The sequence below is a fragment of the Mauremys reevesii genome, linkage group 6 (genome assembly GCF_016161935.1).
Source record: "Mauremys reevesii isolate NIE-2019 linkage group 6, ASM1616193v1, whole genome shotgun sequence".
NCBI lineage: Eukaryota > Metazoa > Chordata > Testudines > Geoemydidae > Mauremys > Mauremys reevesii.
The window spans coordinates 64861740-64883019 of record NC_052628.1 but is presented as its reverse complement, the minus strand read 5'-3'; the positions used below and the strand labels follow the sequence as shown (position 1 = coordinate 64883019).

Here is a 21280-nt window from a genome sequence, read left to right as displayed (position 1 = left end):
ATTATCCTGGTGAGGCTTAGGATAAAAGGTTGGAAGGCAAATGAATTGGTTCACATGAAATGCAGAAGTCACTGTGAGGTAAACTTTGGATGTGATTTAAGCATGACTTTGTCGGGGAAGAACTCTAAATGGGGGATGTGCCATCAGGGCTGCTGTCTCCCCTATCCTTCTTGTGGAGGTAATGGTGAATCTCAGGAATGCCGTCTTCATGGAATGGTGAATTAAAGAACAAGTGGCCATGAATTCAAAGGGCAGTCTAGTCAGTCCTTTTAACACTAGGCTGAGGTCCCATTGTGGGGTAGGAAGCTTGGATTGGAAAAAGAGGTTTGCTATGCCTTTGAGAAACCTCTTTATAGTTGGTTGGGAAAAAATGAGTACCGTTCTACCTGCTGGTGGAAGGTCATTATTGCTGCTAAGTGTGCTTTTAACAAGCGAATAGAGAGTCCCATAAGAATGGCCATACTGGGTCAGTTAGTCCAGTATCCTGTCTTCCCACAGTGACCAATGCCAGGTGCCCCAGAGGGAATGAACAGAACAGGTAAGCATCAAATGATGAATCCCATCACCCATTCCCAGCTTCTGGCAAACAGAGGTTAGGGGCACCATCCTTGTCCATCCTGGCTAATAGCCATTGATGGACCTATCATCCATGAACTTATCTAGTTCTTTTTTGAACCCTGTTATGGTCTTGGCCTTCACAACATCCTCTGGCAAAGAGTTCCACAGCTTGATTGTTCGTTGTGTGAAGAAATACTTCCTTTTGTTTATTTTAAACCTCCTGTCTATTAATTTCATTTGGTGACCCCTCTAGTTCTTGTGTTATGAGAAGGAGTAAATAACACTTCCTTATTTACTTTCTCCACACCAGTCATAATTTTATAGACCTCTATCATACCCCTCCTTAGTCGTCTTTTCTAAGCTGAAAAGTTCCAGTCTTATTAATCTCTCCTCATACAAAAGCCATTCCATACCCCTAATAATTTTTGTTGCCCTTTTCTGAACCTTTTCCAATTCCAATATTTATTTTTTGAGATGGGGTGACCACATCTGCATGCAGTGTTCAAGATGTCGGAGTACCATGGATTTATATAGAGGCTATATAATATTTTCTGTGTTATTATCTAACCCTTTCTTAATGATTCCCGATTTCTTGAGATTCAACAAATAGTCCAGGACTGTGAGGAGAATGGCTGTATCTGGGGTGACCCTTTTTGATTGGCACCAACATCCAGAACCTGTTCCACGTGTGTGGGTAAGTATGACAGGGTAGTCACTTTCCTACTGTGTAATAACACTTCCTGTACCTCTTCAGAGCATGATGTTTCTGTGTTCTGGAACTATGAAGGAGCCTGGCTTTGAGCTGTTGTATCCACAGGTGGGGTGGAAAGTGCATCTCTCGCTCTGCAAGAGGAGGTAAGGAGTGATGGGAAGGAGTCATCAGGGGACATAGCGCCAGTTGTGACAGATAAGGATACCTCGTCTGTCTAGGCCAGGTGAGAGTGATCAGTATCATGTTTTCTTTTTCTTTTTTTAAACTTTCAACAGGACTTTCAGCAATAGAGGGAATGGGGGAAAAGGCATAAAGAAAGCCCTTGTCCCATGAGAAGAGGAGAGCATCTCCCAAGGGATGCTGGCCGATGCCTGCTCTGGAGCACTACTGTGGCCATTTCTTGTTCTGCTAAGTATTCAGTAGGGCCACTGAGGAGTCGGTGATGTGGACCTGACAGCATGGTCCGCCACATGGTCCGCCAGTGCCTGGCGTGCTGAAGACTGTACCAACATCGATATCTGTACCAAAGAAGCCATGCCCAAGGTGGATTCTATGGATTGTTTGCGCTCAGTCAGTACCGATGAATCCTTGTCTGTGCCCATTGCATTCTTAGGCAGTCCAACATGCTCTGTCAGGGCAGTACTGCGCAAGCCCTGGGTACCAGACTTCGACAGCTTCAGTGTTATCGGTACAGATGATACTAACCAAGCCAGAGATCATTTTCAGCTCAGTCAGGGCTTGCTGTGCGGGACTCTCGGCCCTTTTCTTAGAAGCCTCGCATGAGTGGCTTGTGGGTACCTTCTTGGGCACACCTGCCTTAGAAGTAGAGGGTTGCTGAAGGGCCATCTATATTAGGAGTTTGAGTCTGTGATGGGATGTTAGATGGGGTGGGATCTGAGTTGCTACAGAGAATTCTTTCCTGGGTGCTGGCTTGTGAGCCTTGCCCACATGCTCAGGGTTTAACTGATCGCCATATTTGGGGTCGGGAAGGAATTTTCCTCCAGGGCAGATTGGCAGAGGCCCTGGAGGTTTTTCACCTTCCTCTGCAGCATGGGGCACGGGTCACTTGCTGGAGGATTCTCTGCACCTTGAGGTCTTTAAACCACGATTTGAGGACTTCAATAACTCAGACATAGGTTGAGGTTTGTTACAGGAGTCGGTGGGAGAGATTCTGTGGCTTGCATTGTGCAGGAGGTCAGACTAGATGATCATAATGGCCCTTTTTGACCTTAAAGTCTATGAATCTCTGCTCTCTATCCTTTCTGGATCTGGCCTTTAGTTGTTGGCACAAACTACATTTCTGAAGTAGGTGGTTCTCTCCCAGATATATATATACCTACCCCTGGAAATTTCCACTACATGCATCCGACGAAGTGGGTATTCACCCACGAAAGCTCATGCTCCAAAACGTCTGTTAGTCTATAAGGTGCCACAGGACTCTCTGCTGCTTTTACAGATCCAGACTAACACGGCTACCCCTCTGATACTCTCCCAGACAGTGGACACACTCAGAGTGTCAGTCAGTCAGTCACCTGGAGAGATTCCTTGCAACTAAGACACTTCTTGAAGCCTAGTGAACCAGGCATACCCTGTCCAAGGGGGTCCCCCCAGGGGTGGAGGAGGAGGTTGAAGGAAAACAAAGCCTAAAATAAAGCTTTTGAGGTTTGGGGGCAATAAAAGATAAAGGGATGAAGAAAAGAAAGCTATCCTTTTGGAGCTTCCCTAAAATTAACAATTCTGAAGAAGTTAACAATCTGCTAATGGTCACCTAAAGCTCCATCTCTAGCCGGGGCAGTTGAGAAGGAACTGAGGAGGGTTCACCCGCACAGTGTTGGTTAGCCTCATGGCAGAGTACTGGGCTGGGGGAAGCCATGCATGCATGGGCTGAATGGACACTACCACCAAAGTTCTCCAATCAACAGTGCAGGGCTGCAGACACATCTACAATGGAGCACCCATAGGGACACTACTTGAAGAAGACTATTGTTTTGGATCTTTTCAACAAATCTTATTTACACTGTGTCTCCCAGTTGCTAGTGTGAATTAAAGTGGATTATGAAATTTGGGGTATGTTGTATCCTTTAAGGCACAGCGCAGAATATGGGGCAATGCTCCAGGGATAGCACCAGAAAGGATTCTGCCTCAGGAAGACATGTGTCCCTGTACTCTATAACACATAAGGGGAGTGCATCTGCTGCCAGGTCCATTAATGGAATGCAGCCTGTTCCCTCTGCAGGTTGGTGTGGAAAGCAGGGTTGGTTCCCCTTCCATCTCTTTTGGGCACCATGCATCTCTGGGGGAGTAGGGATGTATTCCCTGTACTCCTGTGTGTAAAGACTGCAACTGTGCATGGTCCTTACTTGGGCCAGTGACTGATAGGGAACTGATATATACATTATTATATGAATACTGATTTGTAATAATAACTGTACCAATGCAAGTTTTTCAGTGGCTGAAAATAAATAATGCTATTGGGGTTTCACAAATGCGTGGGTTTTTTTTTTAACAACAACACATGTGATATAAGTGCCTTATAAGACATAAGTGTCGTAAAATCACATGATTCGGTTAATTTTTTTCCAGAAACTATTTACAGGTATCATTAAACAACCAACACATTCAATGTACGTAGAATATCAGTAGTAAAATCAGTGAAACAAGTATGTTCTAAAACTTTTGTTTTAAAAAATAAACCATTTCAATACTTTGGCAAACTCTATGCCTCCAAGCTACTTAGAATACTACTGTGTGACCTGAAAGATTTTAGCACCTCAATTTTCAAAAGCAACAAGGTTATTTAAAATTATGCAATATGATAACTGGCAACTGTACCCCGCTTCGAAATGCACGTTGAAAGATACTGCAAATTCTTTATCACAGTAAAACAGAAGACTGATGGAATTAACCTTGATCAGCTTTAATAAGACAGAGAAAAAAATATGGTCTTAACCAGTGTAGCTTTCACATTAACTGTATTAAAGGATAAAGTGACACTTCCAGAAACTGAGACAGAGTTTCTAAGTAGATTAAAATCCATTTGGCTATTTCCATTTAACAGACAGTAGTTAGAATTTTACACTTCCATCTGGTTTCAACAAGTCTGTCAGTTTATTAGAAAAATCAATGTGTGCATTAATATAAGATATGGCAATTTCATGAAAGCTGCAACATGCAATTCCCTTAACAAGAGATCTGAGCCAGACTTAAACAAGGAACCTGTGTGGGATGCCTGTCTGTAATTACTTAAATTGACAGTTAACAAAAATTCCACTATTCCTGCATCTGTATGATTAGATTTTAAGAAAATATTTTAGAGCAAATATTTGGGGAAGAGAAATTCAATATACTATTTCAAATTAAGTACTTGTCTAAATAGCAAATCTTTCCAAACATATGCAATTAACATGCAGTAAAAAATGATAATGTATGTAGGCATACTACACATAGGTGGTTTCCACCTTGCTATGAACAGAATCTACACACCTAAATGTAATTCTACTTGCATCCCATATTGGGCTTGGCTTTACATACAAGTCAAATAAAACATGTCAGCCTAAGATTTTTCTCCACATTTATCTATTCATGAAGTTATCATGTAGAGTTTCACCTTTGCTAGACCCAAGTTCCCTTTGGCCAGAGGGAAACTCATCTCCCCTCTATCCAAGGTAGAGATACAAGCTGTACTCGCACAGTGAGTCAAAATTAATCTGTCAGCATCTCCCTGCAGAATTTCAACACTGGCTATACCTGGGTGGGTCAACAGACCAACCCTTCCATCCTGCTATATTTATTATACACAAATAATTATTTCTGGTTCATCTGGGATAGTGTTAGAGAAAAACTTTGTATAAAAGAGATGAATATGGGAAAGACAGGCTGACGTTGGTCACAATGCTACCACACAATGGTACTGGGAAATCATCTAAAACAGTGGTTCCCAAACTTGTTCTGCCACTTGTGCAGGGAAAGCCCCTGGCGGGCCGGGCCGGTTTGTTTACCTGCCGTGTCCGCAGGTTCAGCCGATCGCAGCTCCCAGTGGCCCCAGTTCGCTGCTCCAGGCGAATGGGAGCTGCTGAAGTGGTGGTCAGTACGTCCCTCTCCCACTGGCCTGGAGCAGCAAACCGCGGCCACTGGGAGCCGTGATTGGCTGAACCTGCAGAGACGGCAGGTAAACAAACCGGCCCGGCCCGCCAGGGGCTTTCCCTGCACAAGCGGCGGAACAAGTTTGGGAACAACTGACCTAAAAGTACAAATACTAGAAGTTGCAAAACAAGCTGTCCTCCAATTTTTATTTGTACAAATTTGGCAGCACCAGCATTGGACATGGGATTAGCAACAGAAACTTTTAAGCAGTACAAACACTGCTTAAAACTAGCATAGCTCTATCAGGTAAAGTGATCTCCCATTGGCAGTATATAAATAAATCACTAAGCAGAGAGGTTAGAGACAGGATAAAATGGTGAACTGAGGGAATCAACAAGTCCTGGCTGATTGCATAAGTACCCAGATAAGCAAAAGTCCCCTCCATCATATTGTTGGCCTTAAAAGTAAGCTGTACAGTAAGTAACTCATACAGACTGTTGGTCAGAGCTGCTACAAGCTGAAGGAGTATCAGTGGCACCTGCAGAAGGACCCAACTGATGACAATAAAAAGGGCATGAACAGACAACCAAACTAGGCAGAGGCAGAAGACTCACTCTAAGAAAGGATCAAGGGAAGCAGACAGTGTCCCCCAGAACAAAAGACATGCAGATGCCAAAGCAGAGAAGAGTGGGGAATAGTAAGGGTGGCATAAAAGGCAAACTCACAGGACAGATTGGGTCCCAAGATTGGAAACCAGAGTGTATGAAAGTAAGAGACACACAATGCCACAAATCCCACTGTATGCAGCTCCTAGTCCTACATTAACCAAACCTTGTTTCTGGGGAGTTTACAAACATCACAGGAGCCAAATCTTTTTCTACCCCTTAAGAGAGCTAGTCCTTTATATATGAACACCAGTAAAACCATGTGGCTCCACTGAGGGAGAGCTGAAGCATGAAGAAGAGACCCTCACCCTCTCTGGTGAACTGGTCATCCATGGCCCCATTATGAGGCATAGTTTTACACACAACCAACCCACGACTTTTGCCTGGTGACATCAGAATGGCCCTTCCAGTACCTACTTGGAAAGCAAAGAAACTGCAGCTTCATAATTCAAAACTGTGCTCTCAATACGTGCATCTCCTCGGTTGGTACTTACGGATGGGAAAAGAGTATCAACAAATAGATAAGTTAGTAGTCACCTGGGAAACAACACAGTATAAATCATGTCAGGCTCAGAAAGTGTTCTAAGTATCTTTTTTTAAAATATACAGGTATACCATGCAAGTTGTATGCAGGATGCAGTGTCATACACAAGTCAGCAAGAGAGACTGCACTCCTGCAGAAAAGGGTGCACCTCATAATGCCGTGGCATGTCTACACTACAATCTGAAGTCGACCTATGTTAGGTCAACTTACAGTCACTGTAGAAATTACTGCAATGGCTGATGTCCACATTACCCTCCTTCTGTTGGTGGTGTGCATCCTCACCAGGAGTTCCACACAGCTCCCCATTGGGAGCCCAGCTGTCCTCTAAGCTTCTTGCTTCCCCGTGTTCAGCCAGGAGCAGGCGAGGCAGCTGCCCAGGGCTTCTCACCTTCAGCAGTGAAATCCACGCCTGGAGTCCAGTTGGCTGCCATGCTCCCGTCAGAGAGCCAGGACCCTGGGGGGTAAATAGGGCTCCCAGTGGTGAGCGGGGAGCCCAGGCACCAGCCCAAGCTGGGAGCCTAGGTGGCAGCCCGGTTTGAAGCAGAAACCCGGTAGTAGCCCAGCTGGAGAGTTGGGAGCTGGCTTTCTTGCTAGAGCCATGAAATTGACAAAACAGCCAACAGCCAATGTACACAGTGTCTACACAGACACTGAATCGCCCTAATTGCACCAACATAAGCCCTACACCTCTTGTGGGTGTAGTAGGCACTTACATCAGTTGGAGCAAGTTTGTAATGTAGACACTGACATAGTTAGGTCGACATAAAGCAGTTTATGTCAACCTAACTCCGCAATTTAGACCAAGCCTTAGTGATGTATTTTACCACATTTTAATCACCAAAGATTCAAAGTATAATCTTGAAGAGAGTTACTATGAAGACTGTCAGCATGACTTTACTTCTATTTTTCTGAAGATTCATAGTTTAAGACCAGAGGGGACCATCTAGTCTGCCCTATCTAGGGCAGACTAGATGATACTTGCTATACCTCTCCTGAGCCTAACAACATTTGTTTAAAGCATAACTCGTGTTTTCTGGAAAATATACTTTAGCCAGAAGGCAGCCAGTAGACATCAAGAGATAGAGAAGCCACCAGTTCCCTTGGTAGTTTTTTTCAATGGTTAAATAACTTATTGAAAAACTGCACCTTATTTCTAATCTGAATTTGTCTGGCTTCAGCTTCTAACTATTTGTTCTTGGTATGCCTTTCTCTGCTACACTAGAGAGCCCTTTAATATCTAGTATATCGCCTCATGAAGATACTTATACACTAATCAAGTCACTTCTCAATCTTCTTTTTGATAAGCAAAACATACTGAGCTCTTTAAACCTCATATTGTAAGGTATTTTCTCCAGCCCTCGAATCATTTTTGTGGTTCTCTTCTGCACCCTCTCCAGTTTTTCTATATCCTTTTCAAATTCTGCACATTATAGCTTTTCCACTTCGTTCAAACTGTAAGATTCTGTACCTCACCCCTTATCAAAGGGTAAGCTGCAAGCAGGAAGCGTGATGAGGGATCCTCCCCTCACAAGGCATGAGCAAGTTAAAAATGGCCAGTTAATCTTATAGGCAGCAATTGGAGGAGAGCCAACGAAAGATAAAGTCTAACTGAAGATGAAGACCCGCTGGGCAGGGGTAGGCTGGGCTTGTATAAAGCCAGGAAGTTGAGAGCAGAAGGGGGCTGCAGGGAGGAGCTTTGCAGTAATTAGATTAAAGAAAGGGAGTTAGCTATGGACAAGGAGGAATTCTATGGGGAGAGTATACTTTGGATCCTGCCCTGAACTAGAGATTCTGGAAAGAAGCTAGGGGTGATGTAAGTATTTGGACGTGAATAAATTATTGGAAGATCCAGGAGGAAACTGATGGTAAGATGCCTGCAAAGCCATGCCAGGAGGGGGTGTACTCTGGGTAGCACTCTGCCACAGCATGATTGACTTCACATGGATTTCCTGAGATTGGGGAGCTACCAAGTTTGTGATATATCTAAAACAATAAAATATACTGAATAAAATGGCATTATGCAGCAATAACAGGATTCTTTCATAGTGCCACTGATGAAAGTATTGAACCTAAGTGATATACACTTAGTAGCTACTGTGATACAGCAGGGCCAGAGGGCAGCAGTACAGTGATCAATGGGAGGTATATACGGTAAGCCCCAGGATGATCAGAGACTTATTCCCTGTGGACTAAGGAGAAGTAATAAGAGCACCTGGAGCCAGTTAAGGCCTCACCTGAAACCTAATAGAACCCCCTGCTTCAGTCAGACTGGAGAGGGAAAGGAGAGCTGACTGTAGTTTGGAGGCATAGTGCTGTTGACCAGGGAATCGGAGTACCAGGGGAAGGGATACCCTGCCCAAGCAGGGCAGAGGGACTCCCACAGTACAGAAGACAGAGAGAAACCCTGCCCAAGGAGAAAGAGGTTAAGAAGCCTGTGAAGCTAAAGGGGCTGGGACCGAAGTAGGGGGTGGACCTGGGAACCTTCCCCACTCCCCTTCTCTCCCCCTCCAGGGCATTAGCAGAGCCCAAGAATAGGGGCAGGGACAACACTCTGACCCACCACAGCAAGGAAAAGTGAAAGACACACCACAATAGCCTTAGCCATTTGCCACACTACTTAGGCATGACAATTCCATCTCACTATTATGGAAGTTTCCTTGTACACTTTAGCACAATTTGCTATTGCTGGTAAATACTATTTAAAATAGAAGGGCAAGGGTTTAGTGTGCATTTAAACTACATTTAATATTACCTTCAAAATTATTAGCTTAATGACTGAAGGGAGTATAGAACTTCTGCTAAAACTGGCTATTTTACTTCATATTTGACCTAAGGAATAACAATATTGCTGTGGGTTGGTTTAAATCTTGTTATAGGTAGGGTGTAACAGCCACCTTTCATTCAGATTAAATGTACAGCAATGGCTGAAACAATAACAGCAGCACACAAAACACTAGTTCATGGAAAAGCTTGAGTAGAAGCTGAAATATGTGGCCCAACTGGCTTCAAATGAAAGGGCTGCAGCTTTGATTGGTGGAACTGGTTCCATCTGTGCTTCTGTCTCTCCCATGTGCACAGACAGAAAACCGAGCAGAGAGCGGGGCTTGGGGTTGGGTTGAATCTGCGAGCAAAGACACTGTCTCCATTGTTTGATTCATCCTGTTTTCAAGGAAACTAAACTTTGGACATTCATTGCAAATAAACAAAATTACATCAAAGAAAATATCTGACGTGCATCCATTCCTCCTAATTGTAACAATCTGTACCATACAGCAGTCCCAAAGGTTTCTCTCATTTGATGCCAATGCTGACAACCTGTGCAACAATAATCACAGCTCAACAGCACCAATCTCATTCAATTTTTAACCCTCTGGCTTTTAACTAATCTACAGGGCAACTGCTTGAGCACTGACTTACAATTTTATTTGCTTTGCTAACATTTACTAGAATACCAACTAACAAGTTTCTGCTCATTATTGCTCCCTACAAATAAGATTTCGATACAAGTGTACAGGAAGAACAGAAAATTCAAAATAGACAAATATAGTGGGTGAAACTGACCTTTTTGGGAAAAAATCGTGACTTTTTTCATCTATTTGTTTCATATTATCGTGGACTATTCCATGTTTAAATTTTTTTTACAAATGTAAGGGTATTGAAAAACATTCACAATCATTCTTGACTGATTAGTAGAGTTGGAACCACTTGGCTACTGGATGCAGTACACTTCTTCTGAATTAAACCTTGGCTAAGAGGTGTAAGTATAGCTGGTAGTTGCCTGCTAAGTGTGTGGACTGAGCTCAGAATCGCATAGCTCTTTGATCCAAACTTTGTCCTTGATGGTAACATCATGGGCCTATACTCCCATTAAGTGAACCATCATATTTCCTGGAAAAATACCTTTACTTTTGCGAAGTCCTTTAATAAAAGACATTATCTGGCAATGCTACATTTTGAGGCAGCTAATTTTTTCTTGGCTGCTCCCTACCGAACAGTCTTTCTAAATTATACAAATCTACCTTCTGGCCGTCACACAGTGAAAATCCCTTGCTTTCTGGGATTCAGGGCTTTGGAAAAATAAAGGCAAAACAATGTCTTGCTTCAAATGAAATTTTGTATTCACTTTCAGAATGGACTTGTATATAATAAACAGAATAATCTAGTCCCTATGAATTGGAAAGTTATTCATCACTTAAAAATAAAGCAAAAAAGAGAAGACTTTTGATCATTAGTTGAAAGAAAGTAAGAAATTGTTCTAGAACAGCACTTTTGTAATAGCTTAAAGAATAAAATTTTATTTCTAAGGTCTGATACTCTGGATTTTTCTCTTCAGAATAGAATACCTGTCATTTTCAGAAACTTCAGGTCACCAAGTATCATCCTAGTGACTTATTTTTCTTAGATTGTCCCAATGACCACTTCTCAAATAAAATGTATGTTCCTTCCAGGGCTTTGTCTAGTCCCTCCTGAAACCTCTTCTAGAATGGTCTTTCTGACTCACACCAGATGCCAAATAGCACTGACTTGACAGCAGGCTTTAAAGGTGGTCTTTTACCCTGCTGTTAGTAATAAGATAAATACCTATTGAAAATAGCCTTCATTTTGAGAAAAAAAGTCTGTAGTTTGGAATGGTGGATGAGATCCTGGTGAAAGAGTTACTAATATTGCTATCTTGCAGTAAAACACTACACAGAAACTGGGCTTCACCTTAGATGCAGTTTAAGTGATGTCACTCAAATATGGCTGCATGTAGACACCATCCAATAATAATCTCACTTATACCACCACCAGTATATTCTGTGAATACTCAAGATGCTGATAAGGTCTTGAATAACATTGATGAATCTCTGAAATTTTTGTTTATCAGTACACTGGTGTGATTTGTTTAAGCCTATGAAGACTAATGAGTTGGTCTGGATCACTAGGGATACAGCAAATATTTGTATCCAATAACGAGACTTTTCTAGTGAGAGATTTAATTTTCTTCAGAACCAAGACTGTTCTGAATTTTCCTGTTCTTTTGGGAAGTAGAAAGATAATGGAATACAAACATGTATCTCTTTATTTTGCTGGTGTTACACAGATGGTTTCTAGCTCTAGATTTGTTAGACTTTAAATAAAAACAGTTACTTAACCTAATTTTCTAGATGTTTTGTCCACATGCACCCTATGCACCCAACAGCATCTGTAGGAGCTAAACCTGCACCTACAAGACCTAACCCCCCCCCTCTGCCTTGGAGCTGCTCCCCGGAGCCTCCTGCTTGCTGTGAAAGGGGCGGGGAAGAAGGGGGCTAATGTCAAGGTGTCCCCATCCCCACTGCTCCTGCACCCCACCTCCATAGAGCAGGGTGGGGACACAACAGGGCTCAGGACAGAGGGAGCTTGCTGGCAGCAGCAGCAGCTGTCTTAACTTCCTGGTCTACTTAAAAAGGCAGTTTACTTAGAGTGGAGTCAGCGTACTTAAAGGGGTAATGTGTATCTCTTTCTCACACATAGTGTGTGTCTCTGTCTGCCATGCTGTCTCCCCTCCCTCCATTCGTGCTGCCTTGTAGAGTGTGAGGCTACATTAACAACAATGGGTTAACCCTTGAGGGCTCAGCCACTTGCTAGTTCATCATTTAGTAGTAAGTCATTCCCTGGGAAATATCTCACCCTCTGACTTCACTACCTTAACCAAGCTTCACAACCATCATTGTTGTGTACCAGTATTAAACTGTTTGTTTAAAGCTTGAGAGAGAGAGAGAGAGAGAGAGAGAGAGAGAGAAAGTATATATATTATATAAAATAGTTTTTTGTCTTTAGCCCCTGGAACCTAGCCCCCCCATTTACATTAATTCTTATGGGGTGTGTCGTTATTGACAGAATCTGTAACCATATAGGTCACTGTTGCAACCACTGATTACAGTATTTGCAGCAAATACTGTTCAATGGTTGTCGTGTGAGGTGTCTATGGGAAGATTATGACTGGCTGGTTATACTTGTGCTAGCTGTATATGTGTATCATTTTTGTAGTTGAAGTTATGAATATTGGCTCTATACTATCTGTATTTCAAACTTATGCTATGCTTCTGGGTGACATCCCAGACAAGTTGTTGTCAGCTCTGCATAGTCTGCTTGATTGTCCATTAAGGACCATCAGCTATACAACTGACCCACTGAGAGAAGGCAGACACATCTTGTGACTCAGCAAGGTATGCAGGGACCTGTCTATGGACAGAACTCTAAAGTTTTTCTATGCCATGTGCTGGATAGCGTGCCCTTGGGACAAACAAAGCAAAGATCACATGGCAAGAGACTATAAAAGGCTGATGCCTCATCTCCATCTTGTCTTCAATCCCGCTTCTTACCTCTGGAGGGACTTTGCTACAAACAGAAGCTCTACACAAAGGACTAATGACCCATCCCAGCTGTGGATGTACTCCAAAGACTTGATTTGAACCTGCAGTTTATCATTGCTACAAGCCTGAACCAAGAACTTTGCCATTACTGTATGTAATTGATTCCATTTAACCCATTCTAGCTCTCATCTATATCTTTTTCCTTTAATAAATAAACCTATAGATTTTAGATTCTAAAGGATTGGCAACAGTGTGATTTGTGGGTAAGATCTGATTTGTATGTTGACCTGAGTCTGGGGCTTGGTCCTTTAGGATTGAAAGAACCTTTTTTCTTTTACTGAGGTATTCGTTTTCATAACCATTAGTCTCCATAACAAGTGGCACTGGTGGTGATATTGGGAAACTGGAGTGTCTAAAGAAATTGCTTGTCTGACTTGTGGTTAGCCAGTGGGGTAAAACCAAAGTCCTCTCTGTCAAGCTGGTTTGGTTTGCCTTGGTGTGCATAGAAACCCCAGCCTTGGGCTGTAGGTGCTCTGCTTTAAGCAATTTGTCCTGAACTGATACTCTCAGTTGGTTCCCACCAGAACCAGCATCGTTACGTTGGATTCGCTTAACATCATTTCACTTAAAGTCACATTTTTCAGGAACATAACTACAACATTAAGCGAGGAGTTACTGTACACAACAAAATTCATGGGGTGAGGATGGGGCCGAGGAATTTTTGGGGGAGGGGGCTCAGGGCTGGGGCAGAGTGTTGGGTGCAGGCTCTTGGGCAGCACCGGGGAGGAGTGGCTCAGGGCTGTGGCAGAGGGTTGGGTGCAGGCTCTGAGGTGGGGCTGCAGATGAGCACGAAGGTGCTCTGGGGCTACAGCAGACTCCCCTCAGCACTCTCTCCCCGCAGCAGCACCTGGGCTGGGGGGAGAGAAAAGGGAGGCACCTGTCCCCGCCCCGGGAGCTCTAGGGCTGGGGCTGCAGGATAGCCACCCCTCCCCCGGCCTCACCACTGCGCCAACCTGGGCCACACCACCCTGGTCGTGCCCTGGCCCAATCCGGCCACAGCAGGTCCAGGCCTCAGGGTGAGTTGGGGCCGGGGAAGGGGTGCCCGTCCCTCAGCAGGTCCCCGGGCGGGTTCCATAAGCACCTGTGTGGCGCTAAATAGGCTGCTGCATGACCGCACCACAACACAGCTTACAGGGAACTTAGTTTCTGAGTACAATTTTCCAACTAGTTGTGCACCTATCTTACAGTAGGTTCATCTAGGCTATATTTCTCCAGTTTATGACAACATCGTGTGAGACAGTATCCAAAGCCCTAAAAAAAGTAAGATACATCATATCTACTGTCAAAGAAGGATATATGGTTGGTTTCGCATTATTTGTTCTTGACAAATCCATGTTGACAGTTACTTTTTACCTTATTTTCTTCTGAGTGTTTGCAAACTGATTGTGTATTTGTTCCAATATCTTTCCAGGTATCAAAGTTAAGCAGACTGGTCTATAAATCCCAGGTTAGTAAGTAGTCCAATAGCACTGAAAGGGATGTTGTCCAGGGAGACGGCTAGTGCTACAATGCCAAAATAGAATACTTTTCAGTTAGGTTTATAAGTCAGTCTTTCCTGCTTTGGAGCAGAACGTTCTGAACTTCAGCTGAACAGCTTCCTTCAGTGGGTGTTAGCCAGTCAGCACCCAGGCTGTCTGATGTAATGACGACAGGACCAGGAGCAGGAGCTGACCTTTTTCTCTTTGAGACTATGTCAGACAAAGCAGGTAAGATGATATCGGGGTGTGGTGAAAGGGTCACCATATCTAAATCCAAGAACTGTGTCGACCATCCTGGGTCTATCATAATCATCAATCCTACATTTTGCATCAGTTTTCTCAGGACCTTGATATCATGGGGACTAGCAGAAAGGCATACATACAGAAAGTCCCAGGGTCCAAGGGTTGAGAAAGACATCTGACATGAAGCTCAAATTGTCTGAATCTGACCTTGTGTACATGAGGCCCATGCGCACCAAGTGTGGGATCCACTTAGGCAAATAATGAAGAAGGAGATTTTCACTGAAAGGGGATTCTATAGGAAAGTCTTGATAGAGCATCAAGAAGCATTTGATCAGATAAGATGTGTACAGCTTCAGTGATGTATGTATTGGTCATAAACAGAGATGGATCATTTATGATGAAATTTGAGGAGGCTGTCTCCAAGGGCAGCAGGTTCTTGCATCTGGTGAATGCCAGAGATTTTTGTGGAAATAGGAAGTGATAGAGGGGTGTTCCAACTCCTGTTACCTGCTACCCTGCCAAGACTGGGACTGATCAGAACAAAACTTTGAAACTCTCTCTTCTCTCTCCATCCTCTTTATTGTTTCAATCAGTCCTTTGGCATCAAAAATTATTACAACTTTGATTCTCCTGGGAGAACTGGTATTTAAAAGGAGGCAAGCAGGATAGGTGAGCACTCTTTTTAAGAAAGGGTGACCAAAAAATGAGAGAAAATACAAAAAAGAAGAAATAAGTAAGATGGAAGACCACCAGAAAGGACAAGTCCTATAATTGGTGAAACACATTAAGCTACAAAATTATGTAACAACATTTAAAAGAGACTAAACAAGATATGTATTATGATCACCCATTATGTTAACAATAAAGCAACTTGTTATTTCTATTAACTACCGTATATACGCAATCATAAGCCAGTTCGTTTAGAAGCCAACCCTCCCAGATGGATAAGTAAAAATGGAAAATATTTATAACCTGTTCATAAGCCTATAATTCAGGGGTCAGAAAACTTTAGCTCCCGGGCCATCAGGATAAACCACTGGCGGGCCGAGATGGTTTGTTTACCTCGAGCGTCCGCAGGCACGGAGATAAACCTAAGTAAACAAAAAGTGTCCCGGCACGCCAGCTGCTTACCCTGACGGGCCAGGACAGCAACTGGTGGGGAAATATTTTGGGAGGAAGAAGCTGGGGGTTAAAGGAGTAACCCTGTGACCACCCCCACATGACCCAACCCCACCCCTAGCCCGGGACCCCCCCACTCTTCCCATCCCTCCCCACCCTATCTGGGGAGGGCCAGGGGAGGATCTCTCTGGCCTGGCTGAAGCTAATTCAGCAGGCTGGGCAGCGCAGCCGCAGCCTGCTCTGGTGGGCCAGACAGGGTGGCACAGCCGCAGCCTGCTCTGGGGGGCGGGACCGAGCAGCACAGCTACAGCCTGCCAGCCCCAGAGCTGCAGCTGTTTCGGAGGCTGGTGGGGAGAGCAGCATGGCCAGAAGTGAACAGACTCTCGCCCAACCTCTTCCCTTCTGTCTCTGCTGGCTGTGCTGCCTCTCCTTGTTCCCTCTGTTATGGGGAGGAGCTGTGTCCCATCTCTCCCTCTCTATACCCATTCATAAGCCGACCCCTTTCTCTGGTGCTTCCCTTTTTTTACTAAAAAAATTTGACTGATGAACAAGTATACACGGTATTTTAAAATGCTTTGGAACAAAGGGGAAGAATTTTTTTTTTTAAATCTCAAGGAAGACTCTTCCCCCAGATCTCTGAATGAGATAGTATTCTATCTTTGATCCACTGACATTTTACTTCCACTTTTTCCTAAAATCCTGACAAAACATACTGCTTCACATCCATGCTTCACGTATACTTACAAAGAAAAGAAATAATAAATCCACCCAATGAGATTGTAATGGGTAAAAATATTTAAAATGGCTTGATAAACTAGTGCAGTGCTTTGAAATGTGAGAGACGGGTTAGATTGCCATTCCCCATTTCTCGCTGGAGTGACAGAGTCTAAGAGAAATGAAACTCAGGTCTCCTGAATGGCAGAACAAAGCAGAAAACATGCCTACGCCACCAAACCAGGCTAAAAATGAGAGTTTTGATTAATAAAATGAGTTTACAGCCTATGATTTTGCCATAGATCCTTCATGTGACACAGGAAGAGGTCAAGAAGGATGTTGTATGTCACATTTTAAAACTTTTGGAAGCATATGTAAATAAATAACTGTCTTCAATTACTTTTAAACAGGACTGATTTTTAAACAGGCTACTTCAAAAACCACAGACATAATACTGCCACCATTATGAAGGACTGTTACCCTGACGGCTGCAGGAAATTCATTTGACCGGAAGCCTATTACTATGACAAAAATTGTAAGAGTTCAGCATAGCAAGTGATGATTGTTTAGAAAGTATCACTACTTTTTCCTCCCCTGACCAAACACTTAAATATTTACAACATATGTTTTCTGTTCAAATGGTCCTCAGTGACCTTTTTACTGAAATGATTGTTTTGCAACCAATTCCTAAGACAGCAACATTCATTAGACAAACAAAGGCTTATTCTTTGGGCAACTTGAAAAGCTCTTCAAGTGTCTTTAGATTCACTCACTACTTATACACTATTACTGCACTAGAAATACTTTCAAGAGCTCTGAAACCTGCTCTCATCTGGTCACCTCTCAGCACTGAAAGAGCTTGTACATGCTCCAGTTTCAGGCAATAACAACTCTTGTCATTTCTAATATTCCCATGTCTCAGTACCATGTCATTTAAATCCTCCTTATCGCTCATTTTCCCTTTCTTTGAGCAGGACTGGAACACTATAGGGATTTTTTAATAAAGAATTCTGGCTTTAGGAAGTTTAAAGTCTTAGAGCTTGGTTCTACTGGAAGAATCCTGTAGGGATTTCAGACACTGCGAGGCATTTTCCTCACTGGAAGAGGCATTGAAAGATTGATATGATTTATTATAATTTGTGAATTCTAGCCCAGTGGCTTGACATCCAGCTGGGGAAGGGCATGAGTGGGCTTCTATCTCTTACCTTATCATTTGAGGACCTTCTTTCCTCTGATGTATGTCCAGTTGGCAAGGAGGATTTGGATGAAGGAGAGACGGAGGCCAGAGCATACTCACTCTTATTACAAGAAGTGCAGCGTTCATTCTCCACACTTGGTGGAAGTAACTGACATTTGGAGCATTTTTGCTCCATGGTTGGTTTTGACAGTGAACCAAAAATATACACCTCCGCTGGTGAACTGGAAAAGTAGTCCCAAAGTAAGATACCACTTAGATTAACTTTGTCTGGGAATGCCGCCAACAGAACAGTAGTTATAATTCCCAAATCTGCAAATTAACATATGCAGTTTCTATAACACTGCTTCCATGGCTGAGATGAAAACAAGATGGAGAAGGCACCAAAGCCACACCAACCTGATCCACAGTTTGTTTCTGTTCCCTCTCTGGCAGTAAAGTTCACTCTAGAACCCTGAATTACTGGAAAGGAATGTTACAGGAATGCAGTCATTTATATTATATATTTATAAGGGCTCTCCTGCCTCTCTCTGGTAAGTGCTCTCATGCACTGTTAGGATGATAAACAGATACCATGAACCAACAAGTCAGTGGTTATTTAATCCCAGAGACAGAGAAACAAGGGAGCCCTTTGATAATATATTACAAAGCACCAAAATACTTCCATGTTTCTCAACAAGCAACAAAAATTAGTTATTTTACTCTCCACCCTCAGAATTGTTGTTACTGCTGTAATGGAACATCCCAGAAGCCGACAGTTTCCCTCTGTGTCTCTTTGAATATGAAAATTCTACAACGTGAGGCAATACTGGAAAAAGAGGCACTTAAAACAATGGTGATGCTCTCCTGTAATGGCATGTATTAAAGAAAAATACATACTTAAGGAGTCATGTTTATCAAAGGAGTCACTGATCTCATTATTTCAGTGCATTTTAAAAGATATATACCTGACTTTACATATTTGGGAATTTTTGATTGTGGCTATTGCAATATGATAGTTCAATCAATTGAACCAGAATCTGCCAAGTTAAAACCTGCACTGCATGGGAAGCTAAGAACAGTGACTCAAGTGAGAGCTAGAGGTCTGTAAGTCACACTATTATGAGGCCCATAGGGTAATGGATTCCAGGGACATGGGATGGGATTCCAGAGCTATAATGTCAGCAGCCAGAAGTAAATTGTTTTTAAAAGTATCACAAACATTTTATGATTTCAAAAATCAAACTAAAGTATATTTCAATTAAAATGTGACTGTTGGTATTTTCCCAACATCAATGTATGATGCCACCAGTGACTACTGTATACCATTTTTTGCATAAATTTACTATGATGAACCACTAGCCATAAATATTTGATTTACTTGACCAAATGTTTTTGCAGTTACCTTCATTTCTTACTCAATCTGTTAATGCAAAATTAATTCTGAATATGTTAAAAGGGAACATCAAATATTAAAATGAATTATGAAAGCAGCCAGCCTTTGTCAAAGATTTGTTGTTTTGTAAATACGTCAACAACTTACTACTAAGTTTCTTCAGTAATATCTACTATAATAACAAAGGCGACAGAAACTTTAAAGTGTAAGGGATCGCACTTGAACATTTATTCTCTATTATCCCACTGTGTACAACTCAAATACTGGAACCCTATTCTGATGGAATGTAGGAGTTAAATCTACCCACAGAACCAGGAGCTAGTAAAATGACAGTTATGTAGCTTTTCATCTGGCTTTCACACCACAGCTGCTATTCCAATGTCAGCCCATTTGTGGCATTTGTATGTGGTGCTGGAATCTCTAGATCCATAAAACCACAGACCTTGCAACCCTTCCCCTGGTTTACTCTTATCAGCTCCTTAAGATCCTGATATATGCAGGCGGCATCACAGACCCTTTATGTAGTATTTACAGAGTGAATAGTAACTTTATGGTGCTGTCCCCAGATGTAGTCCTATTGCACAGTTATTATGCAGGGCTTACATGGTAGAGAAGGACCTTGTGCTAGTCCTCTTTACTATAGGTGATTTTCACTCTGTACATACATAGCAAAGAACAGGGCCGGCTCTAGGTTTTTTGCCACCCCAAGCAAAAAAAATTTTGGCTGCCCCCGATCCCAGCCCTGGGCTCCCCCCCGCACCTCCCTGCTGCCCCAGCCCTGGGCTCTCCTCCCTGCACCCACACCCCCTGCCGCCCCAGTGCTGGGCTTCCGCCTTTTTCCCCCCACCAGTGTCCTCCCCCCACCCCCCTGCCACCCCAGCCCTGGGCTTCCCCCTTCCCCCCCACCAATGCCCCCCACACACACCTCCTGCCACCCCAGCCCGGGGCTCTTCCCCCCCCTCACCTACACCCTCCTTCCACCGCAGCCCTGGGTCACTGGTAACTCGCTCCCAGGGCAGGTCATTCAGCAGGAATTTTGGATGTGCACAAAACACAGACAGGATTGGTTCCCATATGGTTACAGAGCTGCAGTAAAGTGGAACAATTTTCAGCTTGTGTGATTGGAAGATATCTGGATGCATATTATAAGACTGTCCTCCATAAATGAGGAAAAGTTGAGGTGCCTTTATTATTCTTTTGTTCCACTCTTTCCTTCTATGGGGAATTTGCCAATGCAGTATCACTGTCTTCCTTTTAAACAAACAAACAAAAACAAACAAAAGGCAATGGCTGTTGAAAATAGCAGTTCCAGTCCTAATAACCACTGGGAAGCATTTCTTGCTCAATTTTATCCTACTTTTTCTATAGCAAGTTACAGTGGATCAGTATATTTGATTTGGGAGAAATGAAGTAACAGCCGCCCAAACTGAGCTTGAGCACTCCTGAATTTTGAGGTGTTCAAATCTGGAAGGCAGGTGCTGGGTGTGTGTGTGGGTGTGTGTGTGTGTGGGAAGCTGTGGGCTCCGTGGGGGAGCACGGCAGCATGTATGCAGCAGCGTGTCTGGCGCTGCGTGGAGCCAGACACGCTGGTCTGAGTGGCACAGTAAGGGGGCTGGGGGGTTGGAGAAGGGGTAGAGTGTTCCGGGGGCAGTCAAGGGACAGGGAGCAGGGGGTTGGATGGGGCGGAGGTTCAGGGGGGCAGTCAGGGGCAGGGAGAAGGGGGGGTTAGATGGGTCACGGGTTCGGGGGGGCAGTCAGGGGACAGGCAGCGGTTGGATAGGCATGAGAGTCCCAGGGGTTTGTCAAGGGACAAGTAGGGGGTGGTCCTAGGGAGGAAGTTGGGGGGGTCTCAGGAGGGGGCAGTTGGGGACAAGGAGAAGGGAGGCTTAGATAAGGGGTGAGGTCCTGGGGGGCAGTTAGGGGCAGGGGTCCCGGGAGGAGGCAATCAGGGGACAAGGACCAGTGGTGCTTAGATAGGGGATAGGGTCTTGGGGGGCAGTTAGGGGCAGGAGTCCCGGGTGGGGGTGATCAGGGGACAGGGAGTGGGTGGGTGGGTTGGATGGGTTGGGGATTCTGTGGGGGGCAGTCTGAGGGAGTGGATGGTGGCAGGGTGGGGCTTCCCTCCCCGTGGAGTGTCCTGTTTTTTTAATGTTAAAATATGGTCTCCCTACCATTCACAGTGCAACTCTCCACTCA

The 21280-nt window shown here is 43.8% G+C and overlaps 1 protein-coding gene across 19 annotated transcripts in view; it reads right to left on the bottom strand.

The window, feature by feature from the left end:
* The window catches only part of FER (FER tyrosine kinase), a 385522-nt gene that overhangs the window by 260593 nt on the left and 103649 nt on the right, over nt 1–21280 (bottom strand). Inside the window, exon 1 of one of the 19 annotated variants that reach the window (XM_039542930.1) lies at nt 17720–18461. The exons of the other annotated variants lie outside the window; for them this stretch is intronic. Within the exon in view, the coding sequence (XP_039398864.1) occupies nt 17720–17887 (168 nt within the window). The 5' untranslated portion in view covers nt 17888–18461. Of the gene's footprint in view, nt 1–17719; nt 18462–21280 lie in introns of those variants that run through there. 19 annotated transcript variants of the gene reach the window in all.